Source organism: Benincasa hispida, chromosome 3 (genome assembly GCF_009727055.1).
Source record: "Benincasa hispida cultivar B227 chromosome 3, ASM972705v1, whole genome shotgun sequence".
Taxonomy (NCBI): Eukaryota; Viridiplantae; Streptophyta; class Magnoliopsida; order Cucurbitales; family Cucurbitaceae; genus Benincasa; species Benincasa hispida.
The window spans coordinates 33,488,395-33,501,226 of record NC_052351.1 but is presented as its reverse complement, the minus strand read 5'-3'; the positions used below and the strand labels follow the sequence as shown (position 1 = coordinate 33,501,226).

At 26.8% G+C, this 12,832-nt stretch overlaps 1 protein-coding gene and 1 non-coding gene across 2 annotated transcripts; both read left to right on the top strand.

Moving 5' to 3' along the window:
* Positions 1 to 4,343: 4,343 nt before the first annotated feature.
* LOC120073360 (phenylalanine ammonia-lyase-like) lies at positions 4,344 to 7,707 on the top strand. The gene is made up of 2 exons (XM_039026166.1): positions 4,344 to 4,839; positions 5,808 to 7,707. The coding sequence occupies exons 1-2, from the start codon at positions 4,445 to 4,447 to the stop codon at positions 7,555 to 7,557; spliced, it is 2,145 nt and encodes a 714-aa protein (XP_038882094.1). The 5' UTR covers positions 4,344 to 4,444; the 3' UTR covers positions 7,558 to 7,707.
* Positions 7,708 to 9,666: 1,959 nt separating this feature from the next.
* Positions 9,667 to 9,830, top strand: LOC120074807. Its single transcript, XR_005481089.1, has one exon. It is a non-coding gene; the product is annotated as a U1 spliceosomal RNA (small nuclear RNA).
* The last annotated feature ends 3,002 nt before the right edge of the window (positions 9,831 to 12,832 follow it).

The window sequence follows — 12,832 nt, the reverse complement described above, 5'->3', positions numbered from 1 at the left end:
AAACTCAAACCAACTTAAAACTTCTTTAACAAAATAGACTAAGTATACATTTATATATTCACATTCTTTAAATAAAAAAATTACAACATTTTAAAAAAATTATAACTAAGGCCTAATTAATATGTTTTTTTTTTAATTCTTGAAAATTGAGTTTACAAACATGCACTTCTACAAATAAGATTATATAGCTTGTTATCATTTTTTATTTGTACTTTAAAAAATCAAGTCAATTTTTAAAAATTTTATAAAATAATAAAAATTAATTAAAAAAATTGTAGAGTAAACAATCATAATTATAAAAAACGGAAACAAAAATTAAATTTATTATCAAACAAAACCTAAATTAAAATATTTTTACCTCATGAATCAATTACCTAATTTAAAGTTTTTTATATTAGTTACTTTGAAAATTTATTTTCATATCTTTTCTTTCTCACTGCTGTCATTATAGTTCTGACAAACAATCAGAATTTTATAAAATGCCAAAGATACTTAAGGATCTCGTGCTTAAATTCAATCCAACACGTGGGAAAAAAAATCCTTCCCTGCATGAACAATCATTTTTTAATGGTAAGAATACAGATCTGAAGTAATAAATTATAATTCTTCAAAATAAATAAATACATATATATATATATATATATTTAGATAATTATAAAATATTTTATATTGCCATTGACATTATTGAGGAGCGTTACAATCACAAGTATTATTTTATGGATATAGATATTAAATTTCTGAAATTTGAATGTCGAGGTTTTAAAAATTTGAATTAATTAATTGATATGCAAGATAATTAATGTTTGGAGGTTAAATATTTGTATTTAATTTATCAATTTTGTATAGAAGAATCAAGTCATTAATTAAATTTAACATAATTTAATTTATTGTGATATTAATTATTTATTTAATCAATTAAAATAAGACATGAATACATTTATATTAAACATAATTAAATTATTTAAATTAATTAATAAAATATTTAAACTAATAAAAATCAATTATTATATTGATAATTAGTAATAATAATCCATATTAAATAGTTAGATAACACGAAGTATTTGTAGAGGTATTAATTGAAATTTATTAAGTCTAAATAATATATTTATATTTAGTAATCAGTTGAAATTGATAGTATTGAATAACTAATGTTTAGTAATTAAGTAGACTCTATTTTTATTGTACATCTCCGATAATAAATATCTCATCATTTTGTAGGGTATTAAAAAACCCAAATGTCAGATGGGTTTTAAAATTTCATGGATAATAATACCATAGATCTTAAAAAGCAAACTTTTATGGAACAAATAACTATATTAAGTGTTTGTCTGAAATCTCATCGAAAAACATGTGAAACAAGTAGGGTTTGAGGATCGATGAAGAAAAGAATCCTATTTATTATTATTATTATTATTATCAGTATGATTATGATTATGATGGTTGATTTAATTTACTTTGACTCCATTTTTAAAAAGGGAATTGATTAAGATTTTAACTATATATTATAGAAATCTTTTACAGATAGAAAAAATGTCAAACTATTTATAGAAATAGCAAAAAACACTGGTAAACTTATATTTGCGTCTATCACATAGTATCAATGTTAAAATTCTATCCATTTTTCTCATTGATAAACTTCTATCAACATTTATCAAAGAAGATTAAGTTTTGTTATTTTGTATAAATAATTTATCTTATTTTCTATTTTTGAAAATCCTTATAAGTATATTGGACGTCAATCAAATTTCAATTAGGTTACTTTTTCTAATTTTGTAATTGAATTTGTTATTTATTTAATTCCACATTTTAGTAAATTTATTTCTATAATTGACAAAAAAAAAATAATTTAGTTTGTAGGATATATATAAATCTATATTGTGACAAACCAAACAAAATATTTAATACTAACTCTATTGTACTAAAAAAAAATTATTATTTTTCTTTAATATTTTTAACAAATTAAAATATATACATATACTTTTATTCTAAACCATGTATGAGATTTCGATTTTATCCTTGAAACTTGTATATTACTTTAAGTAAATTTTATAAATGAATTGTATACAAATCTTTAGAAGAGTCTTACATACTAAAATATTTCATTAATTTAATGAGAATTATTGCAAATGCGAGTCTAAAATAAATATAAAATTTGAAAAAAAACATATGTATAAAACTTTAGAAAGTTGAATAAAAATAAATTTAATAAATCATATGAGAAAAGTAAGATATAAACTATAAAGTATGTATCTATAAAAAGAAAGGACTGATGCATCTATTCCATTAACATAAAAAAAAAAAAAAAATTAAAGAAAAACCACATAATTAGTCACAAATGCACATGATCAAAATTCGTATTTCTCCAAATCAGATTGGGCTTTAAAAAAGAAAAAAGAAAAAGAAAAAACCTCCAAATAATTAATCTGAAATGCACATTTTTTGGGGGTCATAAATATAAAAAAGAAAAAAATAGAAAAAAATTTCAATATCTCTACCAACCCACGTCCACTAGCAATCCACTTGGATGCTACGCTGCATGATTCTTAGCCGCCAGATATTATTTATAATATGTTTGAATCTTACGGCCAAGATTGAATTTCAACTAATCTCCCTTGTGGTGGTCTACTGCCACCATCTCACCTACCACCGCATACGCGATGCCATTTTGTTCGTTCATTTTTTTTTCGAACTAATAATTATATAATTATTAAAAAAAGAATTAGAAAACTAAAATTTTAAAAATTGTTAAATTATAAGAAATACATGAGAACTTTGGATATGTTTCAATGATAATCCTACCGTCCAAAATTTTCCATTTTACTCTTCAAAGTTTGAAATTTGTAAAAATAGATAAAATATCATTTTGAAGACATTTATTCAACTTTAATCAATTTTAATCACTATAATTTGAAAAAATCTTAAATTTAGCCTCTAATGGTTATTATTGTCGATTACTATAAATTTTGAAAACATATTTACTTATTATATTTTCTTTCACAAAAATTATTATTATTGTTTAGTCAATTTTAGAAATAATAATTTTAAGGGATTTAATTTCCAACTTATTAAAAATATAAGAAATAAAATTAGATATTTGAGAGTATAAAATTAAAATGAACAAATCTCAAAGTATAATATAATTTTAATAAAAGAAAAAAAGGTATGATTTTTTTTTTTTTGTCAAAACTATTAATGTGTAAAAGTTAAAAAGTATATCATAACATCATTTATAACACCATTTATGTAAATTGACATAGTAACTAATGTAAAAAAATATTGATTATATAAATAATTTTAACAATATATTTTAAGAAAATGGTAAATAATATCCCATAGCGTTTTCTAATCTTTGCACATTGATACATCATTAATGTACTTTATTCTAGTAATNAATAGGTTATATTATCGATTATTACATCGCTTAAATTATATTAAAATTTGTAAAATTTGATTCACCAACCAAACATAGTTATATATATTTAAAACAATATCAAAGTTTGCATGCGTATAGGAATACATTTTAAAGAAATTTTAATACCAAACCTTAGATCTTCAATTTTGTGTTAATAATACCTTTCTAACTCTAATGTCATTTAACCACCAAATATCTAACTTAGATTGATGTCCTTTACAAATCATATCAACAATCAACCAAAAAAAGAACAAGATTAGTTAAATTAACTAAAATAATATATTAAACCCACAAATTTTATACCATCAATTTTTGAAATATGATAATGAATACCTTTGTAATTTTTCCACAAAACTGAGCTCCAAAATATATTGATAAATAAAATTTGAACTAAAAACTAAAATAAGAATGTTATTGCACATAGTTTGACTCCATCTTTGGCTTTCTAATTTTCAATAGTTGTTGTCTTATTTTAAGAGGATTGTTGGTCTTCGGCCGAGTGGCTTTTCATAATTATTGGGTAATTAAATATTTTTTTCCTTAAAAAGAATAAAATAACAAAAATGAGGTTAGGACTATTAAGAGGTATGTATAAATAAACTTTCCATAAATTATAAAAATCACTCTTAAAATATGACAATAGTTATAATTATATCTTTAAATTTTTTTATAATAAAAATTGTGTTTTTAAATTTATAAAAATATTAAAATTAGATTTTAAAACTTATAATAATAATAAAAATTAGATTTCAAACAACCCTCAAATATATCATTGTTACCCATAATTTTTAAAATGATTTAAATTTGGAGGACTTCATTTTTCTAATGAAAAGTTTTGATCTTTGGAAAAAAAATAACTTTATAAAGTCAAGTGGGGGCAAAGTTGTAATTTTAACCAACGTTATTTTCTATTTAAGATTCTCCGACCTCCATCGGTAACTCAGGAAATCCAAATCTGAATTTAAAGATTTCATTTCCTCCACCAAAACCACCTTCTTCTTCTTCTTTCTTTTTTTATAATAATAATTTCCGATGGCGGAATCCGGTCACCAAGACGCCGGCGAGTTTTGCATCGGCGGCCGGAATAATATCAACTATGATCCGTTGAATTGGGGAGTGGCGGCCGAGTCGTTGAAGGGAAGCCATTTGGAAGAAGTGAAGCGGATGGTGGAGGAGTACCGGCGGCCGGTGGTGAAGTTGGGAGGAGAGACGCTGACGATATCTCAGGTAGCTGCGATCGCCGCCAGGGATTCCGGCGTGACAGTGGAGTTGTCGGAGTCGTCGAGAGGCGGCGTCGAGGCGAGCAGTAAGTGGGTGATGGATAGCATGAATCAAGGGACTGACAGCTACGGCGTCACCACCGGCTTCGGCGCCACCTCCCACCGCCGGACTAAAGAAGGTGGCGCTCTGCAGAGGGAGCTCATACGGTAATTTTTTTTTTCTACCTCTGTTTTGAATTTTTACTACCACGTGAGTTCTGACTCATTCTATTTTAATTATTTATGGACGATTTGGAAGTATCTTTAAAAATTGCACATATATATATATATAACATATTTAAAAAAAAAAACATATATTATTATTTTTTATATATATAAAAATTATAATTACTACCATAGGTCCCCTCAAAGCTATTTTTAGAAGGGTTGAAATATAAAGGTTTGATTTAAGTTTTCACCGAATTAAATCATAAATTTGATCTTAACGCTTTAAAAAAAATTTAGAATTTAATGCATAAATAGTTTTATGAGATTGTATCAAAGTATAAGAATTAAATTCTAATTTTTAAAAGGATAGAGATTAAGCTCTATCTTTCCATAAATTACCGGGATCAAATTTATAATTTAATCTTAATTTTACTATCAAATTAAGTTTTTGAGTTGATTTTAAAAAATTATCATATCAAATAAGTGTATTTTTAAATAGATAAAATATAGTTATACATGGTTTTTAAATAGATGTCCAAATACAATTTTGCATATAGAAATTTGAATATTGTCATATTATATTTATTATTTATAGGGAAAAAAAACCTTGAACATGTTAGTTTCTAAAATGGTTGTGGGCAATAAACAAAATCTAGGAATTAAGGAAGTTATACTAATTGAAATATACACACAATGTGAGCATAACATATGATTTAAGACATATAAGAAATTGTAGGTTCAAATTTCTAATCCAACAGATAAATATAACATCAATAGAATTATGGAGGTGAAATTTCTGAAGACATCCTGGAAAACTAAAAATGTCATGATCTTTGAGTTATACATATATTAGAGGATATAACTAAGTATATAAAAACTATATGTTTCTTTATAAATAAAATTGGGATGTTTAATAAAACAATAATCAAATTGTTATTGATTTTTCTTTTGAATGATTTGTCATGTAGATTTTTGAATGCGGGAATATTTGGAAATGGTATTGAATCGAGTCACACTTTACCTCATTCAGCAACAAGAGCGGCCATGTTAGTTAGAATCAACACTCTTCTTCAAGGCTACTCGGGCATTAGGTTTGAGATTTTGGAAGCTATAACCAAACTTCTAAACCAAAACGTCACCCCATGTTTGCCTCTTCGAGGAACTATTACTGCTTCTGGAGATCTTGTTCCTCTGTCTTACATTGCCGGATTGCTTACTGGCCGACCGAATTCCAAAGCCATTGGTCCAAATGGAGAAAGTCTTGATGCAAAGGAGGCTTTCAAAGAAGCTGGTATTCCTTCTGGGTTCTTTGAGTTGCAACCTAAAGAAGGCTTGGCTCTTGTTAATGGAACTGCTGTTGGTTCTGGGTTAGCCTCTATTGTTCTCTTTGAGGCAAATATTTTGGCAGTTTTAGCTGAAATTTTGTCTGCTATTTTTGCTGAGGTTATGCAAGGTAAGCCTGAATTTACGGATCATTTAACTCATAAGTTGAAACATCATCCTGGTCAAATTGAGGCAGCTGCAATCATGGAACACATTTTGGATGGAAGCTCTTACATTAAAGAAGCTAAGAAATTGCATGAAATTGATCCTCTTCAGAAACCAAAACAAGATCGTTATGCTCTTAGAACTTCACCTCAATGGCTTGGTCCGTTGATTGAGGTCATTAGATTTTCAACTAAGTCTATTGAGCGTGAGATTAATTCAGTCAATGATAATCCTTTGATTGATGTTTCAAGGAACAAGGCTCTACATGGAGGTAACTTCCAGGGAACGCCAATTGGAGTCTCAATGGACAACACTCGCTTGGCCATAGCTTCGATTGGTAAGCTCATTTTCGCTCAATTTTCTGAGCTTGTTAATGATTTCTACAACAATGGTTTGCCTTCGAATCTCTCTGCAAGCAGAAACCCAAGTTTAGATTATGGATTCAAAGGTGCCGAAATTGCTATGGCTTCATATTGCTCTGAACTTCAATATTTGGCAAATCCAGTAACAAGTCATGTCCAAAGTGCTGAGCAACATAATCAAGATGTTAACTCTCTTGGTTTAATCTCCTCAAGAAAAACAGAAGAAGCTATTGACATTTTGAAACTCATGTCTTCAACATTTTTAGTTGCACTTTGCCAAGCAATTGACTTGAGACATTTGGAAGAAAATTTAAGGAGCATAGTGAAAAATACAGTAAGCCAAGTGGCCAAGAAGGTCCTTACCACCGATGCTAATGGAGCTCTCCACCCATCGAGATTTTGTGAGAAAGATTTACTCAAAGTTGTTGATAGAGAATACACCTTTGCTTACATTGATGACCCATGTAGTGTCACTTATCCATTAATGCAGAAGTTAAGACAAGTTCTCGTAGAGCATGCACTTGCAAATGGAGAAGATGAGAAGAACACAAATAGTTCAATTTTTCAAAAGATTGGAGTTTTTGAAGAGGAACTAAAAGTTGTTTTACCCAAGGAGGTAGAAAGTGCAAGGTTTGCTTATGAAAATGGGAACTCTACCATTAAAAATCAAATTAAGGAATGTAGATCATATCCACTTTACAAGTTTGTGAGAACAGAGTTAGAAACTGAGTTGCTTACCGGAGAGAAGGTAAAATCTCCTGGAGAGGTGTGTGAGAAAGTGTTCGTAGCTTTATGTCAAGGAAAGATGATTGATCCGATCTTAGAGTGTTTAAAGGAGTGGAATGGTGCTCCAATCCCTATTTGCTAATGTGAGCATTAGGACCATGAAAACAAATAGTGCTTTGTTATGTTTTTATTCGTTTTTTCTTTCATGTAATTTAATTATGGCTTTTATATTTATGTTCCTTCCTTGTACAACGAAATAGTATATATATTTCAAACTTTTCTCCACGTTAAATATTGTTTTTGTGGTTTGAATTTCAACATTTTGACTGTATAGTTTTAATATCTTTTTATAAAGTATGTGATAATAATAGATAGATATAATTATTTGAGGATACCGATTCGAACCAATATTTAGACAAGACATTAATTATCATTTCAATGGCTAATGATTTTTGATCTCTCACCCTTCAATTGTTGAACTAAGAATCTATTCGAGAAGAATAAGAATATTCCGTCTCTTCATTTTTCTCTCGTTTACACACCGATATTTAGCTCTATAATTGAATTGAATGGGTATCCTATAACAAATTGAAAAGTAAATTTTATAATATAGAATGTTAAAAAAATATTTTATATTCAATTCTTAAATATTTATTATGCATTTTATCGATACAAAATAATTATTTTATTTACGTGTTTAAAATATTGGAAATGGAACAAGAAAGAATAGATTAACTTTGTTATTTACAATATTAGAATATAGTTATGAGATAGATTCGTACAAAATGGGAAATAAGAAACGGGGGAAACAATTTTCAAATGCTTATGATAGCAATTGTACAGACTATATTTATAGTTGAATCTGAAATACTATAAAAAAGCTATTAACATTTTTTTTTTTCAAAATATTATATCGATATATTACATTATACATAGTTCAGATTTAATAAAAATAAAATATAATGAGATTTTCTTTAAAGGAAAATGATTTTATGACTTGAAATGGTATATTTATCAAAGTTTTATCTCTTTTAGCATCATATTATTATTATTCATTTTGTTTAAAGCTAAAATTTAAAGTTTGAAAACATTAAAAACATAAGAATATCGTGTTCTCAAAATCTCATATTTGTAGTCAAGGATGTTAATAGTTACTGCAAGGACACGACTCTAATATGATGAAAAATTCTTGTTTAGACGAGAAGTGAAGGAGAGAACAAATACAAAATCTTCTCGCTAACTAAATAAGAGAGGTAAACATTGAGATATTATTTGATTTTTCTAAGAAAATTCAACAATGTTTCTCTAAATAGGATAAAATCTCACTTAGAATTAACAATAATTTAAACAGAAAATTTTCAAAAAAATTATATTTTATTAACCAAATTTAAAAAATAATGGTTATAAATCGAGAATCTCTTACGAGAAATTTTTTCGCGAGTAATTCTCGAAATATTTTTCTTTGAAAAGTCTTATCAATTTTATATCATGGATGTGTATAGATTGAATTGAATTGGTTAGATTACTATTATTATTATTTTTACCAACTCGACTTAGTACCTCAATAGGTAGAACCAAGCAAAAGAAAGTAATACAACTTAGGGTGTACATAAGTTGTGTTGGAGATGTTTTTATTGGGTTGGCAACCCAAATGATCCAAATAAAGTCTCCAACCCAACTCACTTGGATTGAGTTGGATTGTCGGGTTATATTTTATTTTTTTTAATTAAAAATATGTAAATTTATATAAACACATGACCAAAAACAAAACTAACCCAACCCAATTCTTACATTTTGGGTTGGGTGGTTCGGATTATTTGGGTTGTCAAGTTATTTGAACACCATAACACAACGCATCAAGTCCTAGAGAGTAACAAAAACTTAAAAAAATAAGAGAAAAAAATCATCAAAATTCACCCATAATATTTGTCACGTTATATTACCTTTTTACCGTAAATTATAATTTCGTCAAAATAGACATTTAGACTCTGTTAAACTCAAAAGATTATACTTTCTACCATATTTTCAATTCTGTGTCATAAAAAAGAAAATGATTAGTCAATTAAACATTAATCTTATAGATTCAAAAAGGGGGAGAAAAGGGAAGAAGGGACCTTTTTAGTTTGCTAGGCAAAAGGGGTGGGAAGAGAAGGAGGTAACTATGATAACAAAGTTTGTCCCACATCGAGAAATTGCGAAGAGTTGGAGTGTAAGAGGGTCTATAAAAGAGAAGGGAGGGGGATCAGAAAACATACTTACCTGGACGGGGTAAATGGGCGATCAAAAAGGCTCATTGCCTAGATTGGTGACCTCCATTGCACTTTGGGGAGGGGTGCCCGTCTAAGGTCTGCCCAGAGTGGCAGAGCCTACGTCATTATTTGTGGTAGTGGGGACCTGCGTTCGCGCGGCCCCTCCCAATCCTCAGTTCAAATTATCTTTCAAAATTGATTAAACTTTTTTAAGTTACCTGATTTTGTTAATACACATATGTTATAAACATCTATTTAGCTTCATTTTCTTACTTTATATGAAATTTTTGTAAAGCCCTAATGTAAATAATTTTACCAATCCATTTTTTTTAGTTGTTAGGGATATTAAAAAATCTAATAATTTGATCAAAAGACTTTCTTTTTTTAAAAATTTTTATTAATGATGCTATTTGCAGACCGAACAAATCCAATTATAACCTTTATTTCATTTTTCGCAAAAAAATATTAGAATTAAATAATTAAATCAATATATATAAATAATTATGTTATAAATAATAAAAAAAAGGAAAATTTTAAAGTCAATAATAAATTTTAATTCGGTTGGTTCGGATTGGTTTCTATTATATTAGGTGGTTTCTATTATATTAGGTGATCCATGAACCAACTCAATCTAAATGAGTTGATAACCCAACCTAAACCGCACGGATTGAATTTGGTTGATCGATTTTTTCAGGTCATTGGATTTTTTGAACACCTGGACAATTTATTCACTCGAATTAACCTTGAATATTTTAGAAGAAACTTACTGGTTGGAACTCAATAAAACTCAATCTACATACAAACATCTCGTGAGGAATATTGAGGTTGAGTTTGATGTCTTTTCTTGAAGACATTCTTGTTGTAAAAGCTTTTGTTAGTTCTGTAATTTTGGCCTTTTTTTCAAGATTTTTCTTTGAGGAAAAAAGACATTTTTTCAAATAGCATTCCCTCTTTCATTCTCGATTAGAAGTAAAGTAGTTGATCGTTGGTTGTTAGTTGATTCTTGTCTAAGAAAAAGTGTTAAAATTACTTCTTGATATATAAGGTAAAAGTTGATGTACTTGGTTTTTCTTTTTCTTTCAGAAACAAAATTTAACTACTAGAAATACTTGGTTTACTTTAATCCTATACATGTGCAAATATGTGGTTTAAGACATTTTGACAAAAAGTAAAAAGTTTGTTGATCTAATAATAAAAGAGAAAAAATGGAAAAAACAATTGAAGGGCCTTCAATTAATTATGCTCACCCCAATATAATATATTTCCTAAAAAATGTGAAATTAATCGATGGTAATATATAATTTATATTTTCAATCTCGAGATTAAAAGTTTAATTTCTCTACCTTACACATTAATACAATATTTTGTAAAAAAAAAAAAGAAAATCGATGGCCATTCTTATTTAATATACAAATATTCAATAACAACTCAGTAATTACACTTCTCTAATTTGCTTTAAGTAGAAATAAGTATAACATGACTTTATTACTTAATTATTGACCTATATTTGGCTTAGTACAAACGTGTCACAACTCTCGACTGAAATCACACGGATATTTTCATAAAAAATATTGTTTTGTGGTTCAGTTTTATACTAATACGTTAAATATAAATTTTCAAATAATATTTCATTTCTATTTTAATTATTTTTGTTACTTCTTTCTCATTTACCAAATTAGCAATGGGCAAATGACCAAATAGGGTGGATTCAGAATTTTTGTTTTGAGGGTTAATTTAAAGCTTCACAAAATATAACTTTCAATTTCATGTCTAATATATATACAAGTGAAAAAAAAATTAATTGACCTATCAGATACAAAATTAATTTTATTTCTATTGAAATTCAAACTTTTAATTTTACGTTTAGTAGATTCACAAATTTTTAATAATATTGAATAATTAATGACCTATTATTCAGAAATTTATAGGACAAAATTGAAAGTTTAAGACTTAATACACAAATGATAGGTTTAAGTTTACATTAAAGTAAATAAAAATTCTAAAATTTAAATACTATTTTTTTTATTTATTCATATAATTTTCAATATATTTTAATTTATTGCATCGTTAAATGCTAATTGATACAATTTTTTTTTTTTAAAAAAAAAATTTACTACACACATTTAAATGTGTTGTTATGTTCAATATAATAATAGGAAAAAAAAAAAGAAAAAAAAATTGAAAGTGGCTCAAATGAATATAGTTCAAGTGGTACACTCTTTGTACTACAATAAAAGAACTGAAGGTGAGTTTTGCTCGGTGATGATTGGGATCACCTCTCTTTAGAGTTGAAGGTAACAAATATAATATTTCGGATTATAAATTCATTATTTTTTGTTAAATCAAAATATGTATTATATAATATATTAGAAAAATATTACAAATTTTTTTAACTTAAATCAAATGAATAAATTAATTAAAAATAATTTATATTCAATCTAGTATTTAGTAAGAAACTATAATTAGTTTTATGGATTATAAAAGTATATTATCAAACACATTTTGAATAATTTATTTAATGAAATTTAATTTTTACATTTGCTATAAAACACATATTTTAAAGTATAAATTATAATACTGTTTTCAAATTTATATTTTCATATTACCTATCAAACAAGGATTAAATGGTTATGAAATAAAGCCTAAAAATTTACAAAATTTTTCTTTTTGGAGATATCTCCAAAATCCATGAACTAAAAAGAAAGAAATTATTTTTAAAAAATTTAATGGTCTTTACCTTTACTTCTACTACCAACCCTCCAAGGAAAAAAAAACTCCACCAACCATTAAATTTGGCTCACCAACCCCCATTATCTCTTAATTTTTGCAAATTTAAAAAAGAAAAAAAAAAAGAAAAAAAGAAGAAGAAGAAGAAAAAGGTCTTTAAATTATTCTCACCAACTCCCCTTTCTCTTTCTCTATTTCCAAATCCTTTTTGGAGGCGCAAGTTGATGATGTTTTTAGGTCAAATTCTCTTCACATAAAATTAGAAGAGTTCATAATATTAAATGTTTTAACTAAATATCCATCTCAGCACTAAATTAAATTAAATTAAATTAAATTAATCAATGAGGAATTCAACATACCCCACTTTCTCATTCTACCTTATATTAACACCAAACAAAAATTTAAACGATATAATTTTTCATCTATATGTAAAATATAAAT

Coding starts and splice junctions, on each gene's coding strand:
- LOC120073360 (XM_039026166.1), top strand. CDS start 4,445: ATGGCGGAATCCGGTCACCAAGACGCCGGCGAGTTTTGCATCGGCGGC. Junction 4,840..5,807: donor CTGCAGAGGGAGCTCATACG/GTAATTTTTTTT, acceptor TTTGTCATGTAG/ATTTTTGAATGCGGGAATAT.